The sequence below is a fragment of the Vombatus ursinus genome, unplaced genomic scaffold, assembly GCF_900497805.2.
Source record: "Vombatus ursinus unplaced genomic scaffold, bare-nosed wombat genome assembly UNPS02014798.1, whole genome shotgun sequence".
In the NCBI taxonomy this organism is placed as follows: domain Eukaryota; kingdom Metazoa; phylum Chordata; class Mammalia; order Diprotodontia; family Vombatidae; genus Vombatus; species Vombatus ursinus.
In genome coordinates this window covers 78,222,822-78,243,194 of record NW_020954576.1, presented here as the reverse complement: position 1 = coordinate 78,243,194, position 20,373 = coordinate 78,222,822, and the positions used below count along the sequence as shown (strand labels likewise).

At 38.6% G+C, this 20,373-nt stretch overlaps 1 protein-coding gene across 2 annotated transcripts in view; it reads right to left on the bottom strand.

The window, feature by feature from the left end:
- Nucleotides 1-6,020, bottom strand: part of LOC114049604 (serine/threonine-protein kinase MRCK alpha) — a 410,500-nt gene extending 404,480 nt beyond the window's left edge. The window contains exon 1 of one of the 2 annotated variants that reach the window (XM_027870863.1): nucleotides 5,565-6,020. In XM_027870863.1, the coding sequence (XP_027726664.1) occupies nucleotides 5,565-5,742 (178 nt within the window). In that variant the 5' untranslated portion in view covers nucleotides 5,743-6,020. The remainder of the gene's footprint in view (nucleotides 1-5,564) is intronic. The other variant, XM_027870864.1, reaches the window with a different exon arrangement.
- Between the last annotated feature and the right edge of the window lie 14,353 nt (nucleotides 6,021-20,373).

Genomic DNA, 20,373 nt, shown 5'->3' with positions numbered 1-20,373 from the left:
CTAAGAGCATAGCTTTTGAGTCCTCATCAGTATGTTTGTCCTTAACAAACTGGCATAAAACAGTCCCTGGAAAAGTATGGGGTATATCCTCAACCACAAATACACATATGTCGATGGGAAGACAATATAATAACGTGAAGCACACATGTAGGGAACACATGTGGCCGAGTAACACAAATTCTGATAATAGAAGTCCTTTCTCCCCTCACAGAGGTCTTACTCACTTCCTTTGCTGTAGCTCTCTGCTGAGCTCCTAAGATTTTCTCCTTTTTTGAGTCCATAGAAGGTACTGTGCTCTGCCATGCTGGGAGTCACATTTCCTGAAGGTATCTCTTTCTTTGGTTAATTGTCTTTATATATCTATGTCTGTACTCAGATGTGTCCCTCTGCTTCTGATACAAATGCTTCTGCTGTCATCAGCCACTGATGTTATAGGGTAGAAGTTCTTAACCTGGGGTACCTAGGGGAGAGGAGGTGTCTTTGGACAGTTTTCAGAAGGGCTGTGAACCTGGAAAAAATCACATCTTTATTCTCACTAATCTTTGTTTTTCTTTACAATTCTATATATTTTATTTTACGCATTTAAAAGCATTCTAAAAAGGGGTCCACACAGGCTTCACTAGACTATCAAAGGGGTCTATGACACAAAAAAGATTAAAAACCTCTTTTCTAGGGATACTGCAGGTACCACCTCCCAAGACCTTTGGACTTTTCAAAAACTGTAAGATTATTATCAATCAAGGACACATCTAACATGGGATACTTGTGCACCTAAGATCAAAGGAAAAAACACACACAAAAGAGGCAGCCAGCCTTGTGTTCAGGGCCACATGAAGTCTGGGTGAAGAGCATCTACTCTGTTCCCCACCTGACTTTTTGGACCAGCATGAAATAGAAAATAATGCTTAACAGCCAGAAAGAAAGAGAATCTCCCAAATCCAGCAACTTGCTTTTGTATAAGCCCTGAGCTCTTCCTGCTCAATAGCCAATTAGATTAAGGGTACTCTTAATCACTGCATAATGCAAACCAGTACTCCTTACCAGGAAATAGGCTACCCCAAGCCTCTACGCAGTCAACTAGAACTATGTAACGAACATGCTAACAAAGAATGGTCCCAGCAAGCCAGTTTACCCACATTACGTAAGTATAATACAAAGAAAACTGAACATGGAGAGAATACTAATACCTATTGCAATCAGGGAATGCTTCACCAAGGAAGTAATACCTGATTTGAGCCTTGTAGGAAAGATAAAGATTCTGTGAGGTGAAAATGAGAAGAAGTACTTTCCAGACTTGAAAGATGACTTGTATAGTGGATTCATGGAGTCCGGAGAAAGAATTTTGAGTTCAGGTACTCTCATTTGGCTAGAACATAGTTCAGAGGGAAGCAGTAAATAAGGCTGGTAAAGTAAATGGAAGTCAGACTGTGGAGGGATTTAAAGGCAAGGGTAAGTAGTCTTCATTTTATCACAGAGACATTGGAGAGCCACTAAGGTTTTTGTTTTGTCTTTTTTCCTAAGCTCCAGATCTACAGGAATATGACTTTGGCAGCTCTGAGCTGGATGGATTGGATAGGGAAAGAAACTGAAAGCAGCAGTCCACAGAAGAGGTGCTGAAGACCTGAACTAGAGCAGTTGTCTAGGTGGAGCGATAAGGGGTCAGATACCAAGAGATGCTGTAGCTGAACAATCACAAAATTTAACAGCTGATTGGATTATATATGACAGAAACTAATGCCCTCAACAGAAATAAGGAAGTTGATAATTTTTTTCTTAAATATGCATTTAATTGGAAATACTGCAAAAGTTTTGCTCCTTATTAAAAAGGGAGGAAGGGTTTTAACTCACTTCTGGATTCCCTGTTAACAATCTTAACTGAGAACTTAAGTGAAAATAAATTCTGTCTTTATTCTAAATCAGTTGAAAACTCTAGAATGGTTAGTAAAGTCTGCTAAAAAAAATTAAAAATTAAGAATGATTAGGAACAGCAGAAGTGAAATGTAAAGTATTCTAGAAAAGATACAGAACACATTAGTGTTCTATATGTCAACAATGAAAATTCCTATTACTTTGAAAATTACATATAGTATTAAGAAAAAAATCAAGGCTACAGAAATATAAATCTTATCTGTAGTTTTACATGTTTGTTTCATCAAATATTAGTATCTTAAGCTCATTTATAGTAGGAAAAAACAGTAAAGAATTCCCCCAAATTCCCACTTTTCATTTCTAAGTACTGTGTTCACAGATTGATAAGCAATATTGTAAGTCTTTAAAGAAATGAGTTTATAGCATAAAAATTGTTTCTTTTTCTACAACTATAATTACTGTAAATATATTCTTAAGAATTCTGTAGAAACCAAAACTCAGATAAACAAACAAGGCAGCAAGAATCTAACTATATTAAATTTCCTCCCTGAGGTCATCAGCAACACCAGTAATGAATGTTTAAGGGGAAACAACATACAGTATTTGAAATACTCTACTCTTTCCCACAGGCAGTTCTGGTTGCTATAATCAATATACCAACATCACAGTTGTTGTAAAAACAAGACTATAGATATAAATCTGAAAGGTGGTAGACAAGTCATCTAGTTCAATCACTTCATTTTACTGATAATGGAAGAGTTCTAGTGAGGTTAAATAACTTGCCCAAGTTCGGAAAGATCAACAAGCATCAGAGGCAGAATTTGAACCTCAATCCTATGACTCCAAAGCTGGCACTCTTTCCTCTGTGCCACCCAAATAGCACTTGAGAGAGCCAAAGCCAAGATACTGGTCATACTCTTTAAAGGTTCTACTTATTCTCACTCATAATCTAGCTTCCACAATGTTATAATATGTAGTACAGTTATCTGCATAAAAACACAAGATCTATTTGAAGTGAGGCTGTTTCATCATCCCATATAACCAATAATTTTGCATTACATGCTAGATATTTGTACTCTGTGTAGCATACTTTAAAACTACAGGTTTCCTATAGCGCACTTTGAAAATTCTAAAAAAATTAAAGCAAGTAATTAATGAAGAAGGGTATTTTTAAATACTTTACCATCTGTCACTTTAATGTAAGCAAAAATATATAATATTAAATTCTGGACAACTGCCAATTTAGAAAATATTCGGTGCCCCAGCACTTTGCACAATGCCTAGCATGTAGTAACTTAGCTATTACTAGTCATCAAAATCTACACTATTTACAAAATAAATCAACCAACAGATGCATATTATAAAAGAGCAGAAAAGCAGTAATTTCAAAATTCCAAAGTTCTTAAATAACTAAAATACAGTATAGTAATAATGCTGTACTGAGCCTTCTTTCACTTTATCAACCACTGTCTTCTATGAGTAACTCACCTCGACTCCTTTCTATAACTTTGTTAAGTGTACAACAAAAATTCCCCCTTCTTTATATTTAGAAAACACTATTTAGCCCAAAAAAGAAGGTTTAACAAAATAATTTTCCCAAGGATTCTGGTCATCTCTTCCAAAATACAAGAAAGCATACCACAAGAACATAAAGAAAATATCCATTTCTATAATATCAAAGAGACTGGGATTCTTTTTTAAAGGGGGAAAAGTGAGGATCACCACTGAAAATCATTTTATATCGAAAAAAATTATCAACTTTTTGGACATCAGTATTTACTAGAAATATTTTAAATTACATGATTATTTTCTTTTCTCTTAAACATGATTCCATTTTATATACAAATGAAATAAAATCAACTATATTTAATAGAAAATCTATTAAAATTCTTCTAAAATATAAAAGAACAGCATGATCCTAAGTGGTGTGATTTGCCATCATTAATATTCAATTTAAACATTTAAAATAGAATATGAACTTTAATCATTATAAGGCAATAGTTAAGCGACTACTTTTGATTTTTTTAATCACAGTTTTAAAGATGATCTTTGTCATTAATTTTTTTTCAATTTTACAGATGGGAAGAGAGAGATACTGGTATTAAACAACTTGCTCAAGATCACAAGGGAAAGTTAGCATCACTTTGGAAACACCTTAAGAGGCTCAAAGATCACCTTTATAAAAGGACCTTTAGGCCCATAAATGACTTCTCATTCTACAATGATACCTACATATTTTTCACTTCTTTTTCACGTTATTTTCTAATTCAAGCTTCAATCTCTTTTATCAAACTTAAGCAAAATAAAAAAGAAAAATTAGAAATGTTCTAAAAGTTATTCAATTTGTAAAATAACCATTAAACAAAACACCTAAGAAAGTGAATATATAAAAAGTTATCAATTGATGTCAGTCTTGACATGTCAATTAATAAAGAGTCCAGATAACTATATAGAATTAGCTTTCACACATTTCTACATTTAACTTAACCTATTTCATCATATCAAGGTGTTGGCCACTTCCAAACAACTAGAAAAAACATGAAACTTATTAAACGCAAGCATACCTCAATCACTGTTTAACTAGAAAAGTAATAATTACTAAGAACATTTCAAATTAAAAAGAAAGCTATAACATGGCTTATTAGAAATTAAATCTTTATATATGGAAATGTGAATTTTACTAATTCAATAGCAATTACACTATCAGTATTCTAAAAATATGAAAAACGTTTTCAATCCAGTGTTCTTCAGATGCTAAAGTAGCTAAAAAAACTAGATGTTGAATATTTTTCTAATAACAGACCCTTCAAATGTAGTCTGTTACAACTTAAGAACAATTAATTGATCTCATACTACTCATTTTCTAAATGGGAAAAATATTTTTAATGTGGAGACTAAAAAGCACAATTTGATCAAAATGAGGTGGTAAGTTTTATAGCATAAAGGTTACATGAAACACTAGTTCTCATTCTCCATCTAAGTGAATATCTTCTTAGTTACAGCTATATTTAGAAGAATAAAGAAGAATCTAACCAATTCAATCAAGACGATGCTACCAAGCATCCTTTCCCAACTCCAATCACAGAATTCTAAAAATCTGTTGGTATGTCGATCAAAATGAGTTTTAAAAAAAAAATACACACAAATACTTCCCTTTATTCATTTCATGTACTCTATTACACACAGATCAATTTAAAATCCTCTGATAGTCTGTAGGGCAGTGATGACCTGATGTTAAAGCAGTTATTTCAAATCCAATTTTACAATGATTTGAAATATATCAGATATTTAGGATAATTTTTCAACTGCTATCAGTACTTTCAATTTCATATCTACCACGAACTTCACTAAAATATGTACCAAGGGCCTTTGGGACAAGAGTTATTTTTTGCCTTCTGAGAATTCTTCCATCATCTCTTCCTGCTGACCTGGAAATGTAAACTCTACATGGGCTAGGCCTTAAAATTAAGACAATTTAATGGCACTGAATCGCACCTGAAAAACCATTTAGCAAACTAGAAAATTTCCAACCCTAAGAACTAAATTAATCTTTAATCTCTTAATCCAAGCATAAAACATACATATGCCTGCAAATTACAGAGAAGACAACACATTCACAAAAACCCTTTGAAGATATCAGATCATTCTCCCATTAAAAAATGATCAGTTAGTAAAAGAAATCCAAGCGGACTTACCCCACTCCAGGTACTCAACAATATTTTTCTCTCTTCTCAGCGGGGAATTATTACATTCATCATAAAGGCAGATGAGTATATCCAGCAATGTCTCCACACTGAAGCACTGCCCATTGGTCTGAGCTGGCCCATCCAAAATAAACTGCTCCAGCTGCCTCAAACGCACCTCTCCAGACATGGTTGCTTCAATTTTTGTTGGTCGTCCTTTCAATTATTAGTACTATTTTTAATGACTTGAACCTAACTTTTAAACATACGGTGGTTGTTTATTTGGTTTTTGTTTTTTATTTTAAAGAAACCAGTAGTGATTTAAATGACTATCAGTGCAGTCCTGGTGCTGAATTAAAAGCCCAACACGGTGACAACCTCCTTCATACACATTTTTTAATGGGGAAAAGTTGCCCCCCCAAAAATATTATTTATTTACTGCATTTGGGGGAGGGGTATACATATAATTTTATATTTAAATAACAAAATAATAATTATTATAATTCAAAGTAAACAACCAAATAGCCAACACTTTTTTAAAAAAATTCTTCTCCTTCATTCAAAATTCAACTCATGCAACATAATCCTGAAATTAATCCCGTTGCATCATTAAAGAATAAAGCTCGATTTGCATCAGCAATTCACTTCTTGGGGGGTGGACAGAAAAAAGTAGAAAGAAAGCAAAATGTGTAACAAGAGGGAGGGGGAACCCCAAATCCTGCTGTAAATTCCCCCCACCAACACTTGGATAATGCATCAGTGGCCAATTTCTTCGGAGGCGAAGGTGGGGGGCTGGGGTGGAGGTCTCTGGAGCAGTCCCTCCACAGAGCACAGCTAAGTCTTTTTCCTCCCAAAGTCGTCTTTCCGCCCCCCCTAAGGCTTTGCAGTCATTCCTATTTCCGTGAGGTTCCCAATAAAACTCTTCATTTTTCTGCCCCCACTTCTCCTCGGGGGCTGGTGGAGCTGGAGCGAGAGCGAAGAGGGAGCGGGGTGGCGATCGATCCACCCCCGGCTCCCACGGCAGAGGGCTGACTAACCCCACTGACAAACCCCCTCCATGGCTGTCAGTCAGGCCGACTGTCCGCAGGGGCGCCGAGGTCGCGGTCTTGGTTCTCTCTCGGCTCCCCCCCACCCCCGGCACCGCTGGCCGCCGCCTCCTCTTCTTCCTCCTCCTTGTCCCCTCGGGGCCGTTTCCGAGGCTCCCAAGGCCCCCGACTGACGCGCGGACAGACGGAGTGACGGACGGACGGAAGGAAGGAAGGAAGGAAGGAAGGAATGGTGCGAGGAGGGAAGGCTTTTCTGAATTCAGAGGACCGAGGCGGCGGCTGCTGAAGCAGCTTCTCTCCCTTCTTCACGCCCCAGAGTTAAGGGCATCTTTCTCCGGGGGGAAGGGAGGTGGTTCAAGCGGAGAAGGAAAAGGAGGTGGAGGAGGAGGGGTAGAGGTTGGGGCCGGGGCCGCCGCTGCCGCTGCCGCTGCCGCTGCCCCTGCCGCCGCTGCTGGTGTGAGGAGGGGGGCGGGGAGCTGAGGCCGCCGCCGCCGCCGCCGCGCGAGCTCGCTCCCGACCACTCCCTTCCTTTCCCCCTCCTCCCCCGCCCTTTTTCCTTCTCTCGCGCTCGCGCCCCTTCTCCGAGACTCGCTCAACTCGGGCTTCTCCTCCTTCTCCCCCCTCTCCCCCCTCCCAGTCAGCCCCACACACCGGCGGCGGCGGGCGCGGAGGAGTCCGGAGCCAACATGGCGGCAGCCGCCACACAACCCCGCCCCCCACCCTTTCCCCCTCCGCCCCCTCCCTCCCTGCCCGCCTCGAGTGCGTCCGAAGCCCGCGGGCGCGCGGGCGGACGGAGCCTGGGCACGCGCTGCTGCGGGGCGGAGGGCACGGAGAGTGACGGGTGCGCGAGCTGGCGGGGAGGGAGGGGGCTGAGGAGGCAGATTGGGCTGGGGACGGAGGGAGCGGGGGGAAAGGAGGCTTGTTGATGCTGCGGCAGCTAAAGCGCGGAATGCAGGGATACGGGAGGACTCGGTGGGGGGGGCGGCCGCGGAGGAGGTTAGGCGGCGGGAGGATGGGTGAGCCAAGGCCGGCCCCTCCGGCTTGCAGAGGGCTCCCAAGCACTGGCTGTAGAAGTTGCTGCAAGACCTGCGCGCCGCAGTCGGCGCCGGCCGGGCGATCAGAGCCTACGATGGCCGAGATTTTTTTTCAATCGCCTCCTCCCTCGGGAGCACCCAGATTCCCAGCAGCTGCTTTTTTTGGGGGTCATCCAACTGAACACCGTTCTTCTGTGGTGATACCACCTGCGTTGCAGGTTTACAAGGACGGCCGCGGTCGCAGCAGCAGCAGCAGCACCGAGTCCTGACTGCTGTCCTCTCTCTACCCCAGCTGCCAGCACACATACCCCTCAATTCTCCTGCCTCCCGAATAATGATGATTTCTTGAACACTAAATTTCTGTAAAAAGGGGGAAAGTAATATGAATTTATAGCGTGCCTACTATGTGCGAGGCACTGTGCTAAGCGCTTGACAAATATCTGTTGATCCTCACTACCATCCAGGGAGGTAGGTGCCGTTATTAGCCCCATTTTACAGTTGAGGAAACTGAGGCAAGCAAAGACTTGCCCAGGGTTACATGGTTGGTGAATGTCTGAAGCTGGATGCTTCCTGAGTACTCTACTGTGTCGTTTTCAGAGCAAAAAGAGTGATGGAAATATAAGTATAAGCATCAAACTCCTACCAAGTATGAAGAAGATAATTCCCCATTTCTTGATTCCTGAAAGTTTCCATATTTGTACTTGGACAAAAAGATGACAAGCACATTTTATCTATATCTTGTTATCTCTAGCCAGGGTTCTTATCAAATAAAACGAAAAACGTAGGGTTTATTCATCCAGTAAATACTTAGGACTCACTATGAGCAAAGTATTCGATAGAGGACAATCGTTTGAATAAAGCCTTGGGCCAGGGCTGGTCACGGGTATGGCTACTCTCCGAGACGGTTTTTGGGAAAGGCTGAGGATTATAGGTCTGCCCCTTCGCAAAATTTGGATTGGTCCTCCCATTAAAATTTACACACCTCAAGCAGGTTAAGCATTTCTTCTCATTTTCAAAAAGAGATTCCCCTCTAATATCTGATCTCATAACAAACACACCATATTTCTATTATGTACTTATCCTAATTTTTATTATATTGACCTGCAAACAAGCGTTATCTGCTCCTACTAGATTGTAAGATCCTTGAGGACATGAACCTAGTGTTATTTATCTTTTACTTTGTATTCTGCGTTTACCTTCTTGTTCTGAAGTCTCTAACATCTGTTATCTCTCATTCTTGCTGGTCCACCATTTTTCATTGTACATGTCATCTATAATATCTTTTATACCACTTCTCAGGAGAAATTCATCATAATAGGCTGCAGCCTACATATACCTACCATGTATCTTTCTGTTGTCCTGGCTATTTGTTCTAATTCTGCAGATATTGTGGCATTCAGTGATTTAAAGCCACATAACATCACCTGAAAAATATTGGAATTAATTGGGCTTTTGTGGAATTGACAGTTTAGGATTACAAAAAGGGTTATACAAGTTTCCCAAATGAAATCTGATGGAATCTCTTCCTCTTATAGAATGCTGAGGCCCAGTTCATTATCCATGTGCATTTTCTGCCCAAGTCACACATTCTGATAGACCAATACAATACACTGCCCAACCAGGTGCTTGTATAGCTTGGGGCCCTGTGCAATATGCATTTTTCATACTTCATTTTTCAAGTGTGGATGGTTAAACTCATTTTTTATATCTAGCAGCTACTTAATATTCGTTAATAAACTTTTTTTTCAAATAGTAGGTGATCTAATGTTTACTCTTTTATGTACAATTCCTCAGGAGAAGAATACTGTCAAGAAGCAAATGCTGACAAAAGTCATTCAAGCTCCCCTACGTAATTGAATATACATGAAATAATGGAAAGAGCCCTGGAATTAAAGCCAGAGGTCCTGCTTTTGAATCCCAGCTCTGTTACTTCCAGTGTGACCTTGGGCAAGTAATTTTCTCTCCATGCCTGAGTTTCTTCTATAGTAAAATGTATCTTTGATCTTTTTATCTTTCACAAAAAAAAATCCCCTTTTTCTGTATATGGCACCCCTATTCTACTCATACATGTTTACATTCTTGAAGTTATATTTTAATCCTCCTTCCTTCATCCCCCGCATCTAATCAGTTGCCAAGTCCTATCAGTTTTATCTCTAAATATCTTTTGCATCAGCTCATTCCTTTATAATTTCCAGAGCCAACACCCTAGTTTAAGCTCTCATTACCTCTAAACTACACTGTTGCAAAAGCCTTCTAATCAGACACAGTGTATATATACATTTTCTTCCTGCTCTGATTCATCTTTCACACTGAACCCAGATTAATCTTCCTAATGCACAACTCTAATCACAGCACTCCACTAATCCAAAATTTTATGACTTTCCGTTGCCTACCAAATAAAATAGACTTGTTAGCCTGCTACTCAAGGACCTTAACAACCTGGCCTTTGACAATCTGGCCCCAATCTACCCCACAAGATATATTTCACACTGTTTTCCCTCAGGAATCCTGCCTCCCAGTCAAACTATAGTAAGTTGGTTCTCAAACACATCCCATCAATCAATCAACAAGCATTTATTAAGCACTTATAGTATACCAGGTGCTAGGTGCTAGATGACACAAAGACAAAAATGAAACAAGCAGTTCCTGCCTTCAAGTTTTTATTCTATGAGAGGATCTCCAGAGTCACAGCCTGAACCAGATTAAAATCTAATTGGAAACATTTTATTTAAAAAATATATAACACAGATAATATTAATTTGTGAGGTTTTAAGTCAATATCTGTTTGTGTTTGAGTTTGACACCATTATACCTTTGTCCATACTGTTTCCCACACCTGGAATGGCTTTCTGCCTTTTAAAATCCTACTCAACCTTCAAATCCCAGCTCAAATGCTCTTTCTGCCCTAAAGCCTTCCCTGATAACCTGATATAAGAGAAAGCATGGTATAGCAAATAGAATGCTAGATTTGGAGTTAGGAAGAACTGTGTTTACTCCTGCCTCACGAATATCACTAGCTTGTATGACCCTGAGCAACCTCTCTAAATCTCAGTTTTCTCCTCATCTGTAAAATGAGGGGGTTGGACTCAGTTACCTCTAAGGGCCCTTCTAACTTTAAATCTGTGATTCTATGATATTCACTATCAACAAATAGTAGACATTCCTTCCCCTGAACTCATGGCAATCTGTTCTTTTCTTGTACACTTACAATCTAATTTGTATTATAGTTATATGTGTATGTCCCAATGAAATCAGATTAAAATGTGTTTGGGTAATGTTTAACAAAATAAATAAAATTACAATACAATGTAGATAATGTTAATTTGTGATTTTTGAAGTCAACATGGGCCAGGAGGGATCCATTTCTATTTGAGTTTGAACACCATTGGTATACACTATGACCATGACTATGTGTTATTGGCCCCTCTCTATTCTTAATTTCATGGGCAGAGGAATAGTATCTTATTTTATTTCTCCTTTGTGCCTACCACAAAGCACAGCATATAATGAATGAATAAGAAAAAAGGAATTTAGTCCCTTCCTTTAAATAATCTCCCTTGCCCTAAGTAAGCTCAGATATATTATCAGCATGCTCCTTATACATAAAGAATCCCTTCACTGTCATCCTTGAAGATCTTCAGCAGTTACTTAGAACCATGACTTTTTTATCCAATTTTTTAACATTTTTATTTAAAGTTTTTTGAGTTCCAAATTCTATTCCTCCCTCCCTGAGAGGGTAAACAATCAAATATAGGTTATACTTGTGCAATTATGTTAAACATTTCCATGTGAGTCATTTTGTACAAGAAGACTTGAATAAAAGAAAAAAATGAAAGAAAGAAAGTGAAAAATGGCATGCTTCTGTCTATATTCAATCAATATCAGTTCTTTCTCTGGAGGCAGGCAGTGTCCTTTGGGATTTTGGGATTGTCTTGGATCATTGTATGACTGAGAATAGCTAAATCATTCACAATTGAACATCTTCTTGTTCATTTCACTATGCATCAGTTCATGTAAGTCTTTCCAGGTTTTTCTGAAATCATCCTGCTTGTCGTTTCTTCTAGCACAATAATTTCATCTAATCATGAAATAGAACAATAGTAAAGGAAGGACTTCTTGTGTCTTCCAGTATAGTACAGTTAAGAGAGTAGGACTGCAAGATCCCTAACCAATCCTCTTTCTAGTAAAGGCCTAATGGGCCCCCAGTGGTCAGTCCCCTTACATTTAAAAATAACAATAGGGGGGGCAGCTAGGTAGCCCAGTGGATAGAACACTGGCCCTGGATTCAGGAGGACCTGAATTCAAAGCCAACCTCAGACACATAACACTTAGTAGCTGTGTGACCCTGGGCAAATCACTTAACCCCCATTACCCCCCCAAAAAAAGATAAAAATAATAATAGTACCAAGAATATTAATTGTTGATGAAAGTATAAAGAATGAAGGAGAAAGGTTGGTAATAAAATTGGCGTACTGCCTGTTCTCACCCACCCAAGCTTATTAACACTTGGGTACCACCCACAGACCAGTATGATATTGATTGCTAAATATCTTTCCCATATTCTTTAAGGAAAATGGAAAGGGTTTAGAAGAAACCACATGGAGAAGTAAAGAATTTGGAAGGAAGCACAAGGAGAAGGAAACATTAGGCCGGAAGAAATTTTGGTTAATTCAAGTTCAAAGGAACTTAATAATTAACTACCCACTAAATGCATATTGTGTAGGTGTTATTTTAAAGGCTCTAGTTCAAGAACCAGGATCCATGAATACACTTGTTAATGAGAATGGTCCTAAGCCAAAAGAAAGGGGAAGGTGTATAGGCATAACTAACAACCAAGCAACCCCTGCAGTGCTTGAGGGCCCATTAAAGGAGACCTCCAGGAAAACTACACCAGAGTGTTTCAGGGGGCAATGAAGTGGAAAAGGTGCCCTTTGTGAAGCATCACTTGGGGGCCAAGAGTTTAAACCTATGCCACCGCAAAGCTGTGATTTATATGCTTACATTAAAATGCATGAAGAAATGGGAATTGAATTGATCTTTCCAGATGAGAGCAACATAAGATGGAAAATGAAAATGAGAAGAAAGGAAGGCTGTGTCAGGGGATAGTACTGGAATAATAGCCTGGTTGCCCATCGTGCATTCTTCAGCGCAACTTATCCTCTAATCCAGGCATAATGAAAGCAGTAAACAGCAATCAATCAATCAATATTTATTATAGCCACTCCCACCCACCTATACCTTGTTATATTTCTGACTCCAGAATTACTGGATCTGGCTTAGGAATCATAAGGCCAAGGTCAAGTTGAGAGCCAAATCAAACCTAATAACAGAGAGAATTCACAGCGAACCACAGACCACTACAATACTCACTTGATTCACGTAAATTGGACAATCTATGTTTTCCCTCCTGATCTCTGCCTATTTCTTTCCTACAACTTACTTTAAGTCCCAACTAAAATGCCTTCTTCTACATGAAGTCTTTCCCAACCCCTCTTAATTCTGGTGCTTTCCCTCTCTTAATTATTTCTTAGTTATCCTGTGTATAGCTTGTTTTTACATATCTGTTTGCTAGTTGTCTCCCCCTTTAGATTGTGAGGACAGGTACTACTTTTTGTCTCTTCCTCTCGCCAGCACTTAACACAGTTGTCGGCGCATAGTAAGCATTTAATAAATATTTCTTGACTGACTGACCGTGACATACACTACCACCACCTGAGAAAGATGCTTCAACAACCATCCATGTACACATACCATACTTTTGGCTACTAGACAATATACGAGACAAGGAGAGAGATTGAACCTGTGATTTTATTTGGTATAGGGAACTCCCTCCTATTAACACAGATCAACACCACATCTGCAATTTATAGTTTTAATTGCCTAGATCAGTGGTGTCAAACTCAAATAGAAATAGAGGCCACTAATCCATGTATAGGGTCCCTTTGGGCCATATATGGACAGTTTTAAAATGTAATGTTATTTATATTTTACTGCATTTTTATTGATTTTGTTAAATATTTCCCAATTACATTTTAATGTACTCCAGCCACATTGGGAGTTTTGCAGACAACCCTAGGGCTACAGGTATGACACCTCTGCCTAGACCATTGAGAGATTAAGTAGCTTGCTCAGGGTCACATAGCCAGTATGTGTCAGGATCAGGATTTGAATGCAGATCTTCCTGATTATGAAGCTGGATTTCTACTCACTAGACCATACTACCTCTCAGATACATACCTATTGCAAAGGCCTGCACATAGCAATATGAAGAAATTCCTCTAACCAGAGGTACACAAGAAGACTTGGAAAGTACTAATTGCACTAATCAATCAATAAACATTTATTGAATGCCTACTATGTGCCAGATTAAGTTCAGATCACTTCTGAGAAATTAGAAAAACTCCATCAGGGCAAAACACGTGAATGACAGTATACATAATATAATTTGTGCTTGACCAGAACCACAAAAATCAATGGTGATCACATATTTAACAGCAAGTAAAGCAATAAATTGTATTTAGGATGGTAATGTCTTAAAACAGAAACCACTCCCACTTTTTTTTTAAATTTTGGTTTCTATCTTTGTTTCTTCTTAGAGAGGAGTTTTTCAGAAGAATGATTGAGTATAAATAAGTCACTTAAAATTTGGTTCACAGAAGGAAGCCCCTTGATTGGTTGGTTAGTTCTTAAAATATACCAAACTAGGAATTTTTTCACTGGTTGAGAAGGAGCTCACCACAACATACCATCTGTAGTTTACTCATTGGGTTAATTAGTCTTACTAACTGGATATTAAGCTTACTTGTTTGTATTCTGTTAAAGCACATTCTGTGAGTATCCTCTAAACTCAACCACCTCTAAATTAGCCCCAATTGCTCTGCCCTAGTTATACTACTATTAATATTGCCACAATTTTAAAGTTTTATCCTAGCTTTATATTTTAAAAGCAAACAAAAAAAATCTACACCATAAATGGAACCTTTAAAAAAAACCAACTTGAGGCTAAACACCCCAATACAGCTTCTATTTCCCTTCTCACATACCATTATACCTATACAAGGTAAATATTAAATATCTTCTCTCTAGGTAGTCCTTTTCCTAAGTCCCAGCCTATATTCGTGTCTCTGCTAATCTTGAAGTTGAAATTATAAATGAAAAATAATATGCAAATGTAACAAAATATAGTGTCTATGCAGCATTTAATAAATTAATTTATGGTCAATTAATAAAAAAGCATTTAACAATAGCAAATATTTATATAGTGCTATGTAAATCTCCTCACATATTCTTTTATTTGATCTTCACAGTAAATTTGTGAAGTAAGTGTTATTATATTCTCATTTTAGGGAAGAAGAAACTGAAGTTGAATGAAAGATGTTAATTTACTTACTCAGGGTCATTCAGCTAATAGGAATCTGAGTCAGAATTCAAACTCAGGTCTTCCTGACTTCACCCGCAGCACCCTATGCACTAAACCACCAGGCAATATGCTAAGTCCTAGGGTTACAAAGACAATAATGAAACAGTCTCTGGCTGCAAGATGTGGAATGGGATGGAATAATATTAATTACTTACTATGAGCTTAACATTGGGCTAAACGAAGCTCTGGAGGTACAAATGTTGAGATAGCCCCTTATCTCAAGGAACTCATATTCTAATCAGGGTAGATAATATACATAGGACGGTTCTGCTACAGGGTAGGTGGAAAGATCGGGTTGTCTTTAGGGTGCATCAGCACGAATGGAAATACCTAGGGATCTAGTGGGCAAAGAAGCTTGGCAGATAGATCCAGTGGACCTTTGGGAGCAATGGCTGGACAGACGGTCCCTGACAAATGACTTTTGGGAAGGGTGTTGTGGACCCTTGGGTTAGAGAATAATTAGGCAGGGGTGAGAATTAAGGGAATTGGCATCCAGCCAGGAGAAGATACCCAGCACCTGGTGTGAACTAGGTATTTGGGACTGGGGAGAAGAAAATTCCCCCACTCCTCAGTGCCTACTCTTACAGGAGGGAACCAATACATGGATAAATAAGTATATACAGAATATATATGCAGAGCCCCTTTGCTGATGATGATGGGGAAGCCTTTCCTCTTGGCCATGAGGACTCATTTAATTGTCTGCTGAGTGGGAACTATTTTCTTAGATCAGCTTTTTCCATCTTCTACCTTATACTGATGGGAGTCTGTGTATAGAAGTATGTAGGTAATACAGTGGATAGAATGCTGGACCTGAAGTCAGGAAGACCCAAGTTCAAATCCAGACTCAGATATGCTAGCTGTGTGACCTTAGGCAAGCCACTTAACTGCTACCTGACTTAGTTTCTCCATCTATAAAATGAGGGTAATATTAGCACCTATCTCCAAGAATTGTTGTAAGAATAAAATGAGGTAATATTTATAAAGTGCTTTGCAAACCTTAAAGTATTATAAAATGTTGGTTATTAGTATTATTATTGTTATGCCAGGCACTGTTTGAGGCATCAGGGGTACAAAGAAAAGAATGAAACAATTCCTACCCTTGAGGAAGTTGCATTTTATACAGGAAGACAATATAATCACAGCATCCTTATTTCAAATATGAGATAAGTAACAACTTAAATAGGGATTGGTAATAGCTATTGACTTATTTGTTACACATAGCTGCTTTGATACTTTGAGGTTAGGTGCTCCCTTCTCTAGTACAGTTCACAACCCCTTCCTTCCTGACTTTTTAATTCTTATCCTGGTATTCTCATAAATAATTCATAGAGAATCTACTCATTACCCTGGGGTCCATCTTCTGGTTCTTGCTAATTTCACAGATAATAGCATAGGATTTGGCTATCCATTTTGATTCCTCGCTCCTGCTAGATGTCCACCAGTCCACCTTCTTTTCCAATCACACATGTTCCAATCATAACATGTCTGTACTCAAGTTCTTGAGCACAAGTCATCAATAGTAATATGCTGTACCTATTGGAACCTACTAGACATTTCTCCATAATACTTTATAATTTAGAAGTCAAAGATAAAAAACTTCTTGTGAAGTATTGTTGGGGGACAGACAATGGCAGTACTCTTTCCTAGATATAACTCTAATTCCACAATTGATCACAACTGGTCAGCTATACTAAACAATGTTGTCTAGCTAAGAGAAAAGAAGGCTAAGGTGACTTGGTTATATCTTTCAAGTATATAAAGCAGCTAGGCAGACATGTTTTCTGTGACCAACTCTCCATATCTGGAGAGCAGCAAGCAGAAAGAAATAGAGTTCTATTAAAAGAGTAGGGATTTATTTGGGGCACAAGATGAACATTTCAACTGAAAGAATGATAAACTGCCAAAATGAACCAATGAAGATGGTTGTGAGGAGATGGCCCAGGAGGTAAATAATCAGGATCCATAAGATAACCCTGATTCTTTCCACAGTCCAGCGTTCTCCACTTGTCCTGATTCCACCTGTTCTTACAGAACAGTATTACTTCTGACACTTGGCATAACTTCCAGTGACTCAGTAGGAAATGTAGGAAACTCCATTTTCCTTTAATTCATCCAAGACAAAGTTGGAAAGAACATTCAATCTCTCTCTGCTTCAATTTCCTCATTTGCAAAATGGAAAAAATATTGTACCTACCCCAGAGGTCAATTTACTCAAATGAGCAAATACATCTAAAGCACTCTAAAACCTTTAAAAGCCATGTAAGTATTAGCTAGCTATTCTTATTTCTCATGGCCCACTCTCATCTCCCTATATCACCCTGAATTGTTCTTCACTTCCACTTCCTAGCCATCATGACTCTCACATGTACTTATATATACTTATATATTCCCTGGCCCTTGGGATAAGGAAATCAACTTTCTAATTTGGCCCTAAGGAATCCTTTTCTGAGTTTCAGGATTGCCTTTCCGTTTGTGTGTGTGTGTGTGTGTGTGTGTGTGTGTGTGTGTGTTTCATGTGTGTGTGCCTGTGTGTATGTATGTGTGTTTCATGTGTGTGTGCCTGCGTGTGTATATACTTACTTGCTATGTGTATGTATGCATATGTAAATATATGTATATTCACAAATGCATATACATGTGTGCATATTTGTAGGCATAGGTATGTGTATAATTTTCACATATGTATATAATATATGTGTGTACATAATATATGTGTTCATGTATAAAACTCCCTTTCATGCACATATGGTCCAGTCAAACTGGTCTTATTTTTGTTTCCAGCACAGGACATTCCCATCTTCTGTCTCCATACATTCCCTCCTTAGCTGGTCTTTCCTTACCCCTCTCTCCAGTTGCTAATGCCTCCACCCTAAAATTATCATGTTTTATTTTGTAGATTATTTTAGAGAAAGTTGGGAGTTACAATGGATACAGGGCTGAACCTGGAATCAGGAAGAGCTAAGTTCAAATCCAGCCTTATATACTTATTAGCTATATGACCCAGGGCAAGTTACTTAACCATTGACTGCCTCAGTTTCCTCATCAAATGGGGATAATAATAGAATCTACCTCACAGGGTTGTTGAGGGACCAAATGAAATTTTGTAAAGTGTTTATCCAATGTCCTACATGCAGTAGGTACTTAATAAATGCTTCTTCCCTCCCTCTCCTCCTATTATGTGTATATCATCTCCAACGGAATGCAAGCTCGTCCTTGAGGGCAGGGATCTTCATTGCCAGATAAAATAGGTGCTCTATAGATTGACCCATTTTCTAGCTCTGTAGTCTGCAAGTTCTTTGTGATGACTCACCATCCAGGTGCCCCCAGAGCAGAAGTCTTCAAGAAGGTTATCATTAATTTAGTGCTTTGATGGATCAATCTATATAGACATTTTCTCTACTGTTAACATCACAACTCAGTTATGCCTTATTTTGTGTAAATCTTGTCCATATCCTTCCACATCCTCCATCGAGGACTTGCTCAACACAGTGAAGACATTCCTCTAGTTTCTTTTTTAATATTTTATTCTACTTCTTTTAATATTTTGTGGGTACCAATTTGACAGTCAAGCTGAGAACTTATTAGCCCTCTTTCTTGCTAAATAACTGGCCCTCTTTTTCCAGTCGTTATCTAGTCTCACCATTCATGTTAAGTTCCTCCAGAGGGATGGTATTCTAGTAGCTTACCATTATCATTTTATGATTTTAAAATATCTTAAATATGTCAAAAAACAATTCCACATTATTTCCACCAAGGGAAGGAGGAGGTCATAGGTATTATTGAATATACTTAATAATTAAGATAAAGAACAACTATAAAAAAAGGAAGCTAATGAACAACTTAGGATGAGATATTGGGGACTGGAGAAGGAAATAAGTAGTATGCTCAATGCGGATAGTTTAGAAAATCAAGCAGAATTAGCTTGTTCTAAACCAAACTAGGCAACAACCTAACCAATATAAGAGAAGGTGAAGGTTACTGCTCTGTAGACTTCATGTATATAAAGTGTTCTTGTGTTGTGATTGCTGAAAAAGCGTTATTCCCTAAACAATATTTTATTTTTCCCCCAATTACATGTTTAAAACAGTTTTTAACATTTTTTTAAAAGTTTTGAGTTCCAAATCCTATCCTTCTCTCCTTTGTTTCCCTTCCCCCTCCCTAAGACAGTAAGCAATCTGATATAGGTTACATCTGTGCAATCACGTAAAAGTTTTCCATATTACTCACTATATACAAGAAGACTCAAATAAGAAAGAAGGAAAGAAAAAATGAGAAAAATAGTATACTTCAGTCTGTATTCAGACAACATCAGTTCTTTATCTGGAAACAGCATTTTTTATCAGGAGTCCTTTGAGATCGACTTGGATCATTGTGTTGCTGAGAATAGCTAAGTCATTCATAGTTGATCTTCATACAATATTGCTGTTACCTTGTACAACCTTCTCCTGGTTCTGCTCACTTCACGTTTTACATCAGTTCATGTAAGTCTTTCCAGTCTTTTCTGAAATCATCCTGCTTGGCATTTTTTACAGCACAATAATATTCCATCACAATCATATACCACAACTTGTTTAGCCATCCCCCAACTGATGGGCATCCTCTAAATTTCCAATTCTTAGCCACCACAAAAAAAAAAGCTGCTATACATAGTTTTATACAAGTAGGTCCTTGAAAAAACATTTTGTCATATCAAATGAGAGGCAATTAAAAGTGAACAGTGTCATACTAATGTAGGAGAGATTCCTTTTGGGCGTGAGGCTAAAATTCATTGTCAGGATGATAAGAAAAAAAGTCAGAATGGGCTTCTGAGGGAGAATGAAGAACCATAAAACATCATCACTATCGCTAATATTTATGTAATATTTACTATGTGCCAGGCGCTGTGGTAAGTGCTTTATAATTAGTATCTCATTTGATCCTCACAACAACCCTGTGAGGAAGATGCTATTTTTATCCTCATTTTATATGAGGAAACTGAGGCAGACAGGTAAAGTGATTTGCACAGCTAATAATTGTCTGAGACTACATTTGAACCCAGGTATTCCTAACTTCAGTCCCCATGCTTTATCCACTGCATCACCTAGCTAATTGGAAAGCGTCTCAGGGGCAAACTTTGTCCAAGCCTTGTCTGACTAAGAATCCTCCTCTTCAAAAACCCCAACCAGTGTTCATCCAGCCTTTGCTTAAAGACCTCTAGTGATGGGGGAACCAACTACCTCCCAGAACAGCCTATTCCATTTTTGGATAACAATAATTGTTAGGAAGTTTTCCTGACATCTGCCTCTTCACTCATTACTCCTAGTGCTGCTTTCTGGGGCCAA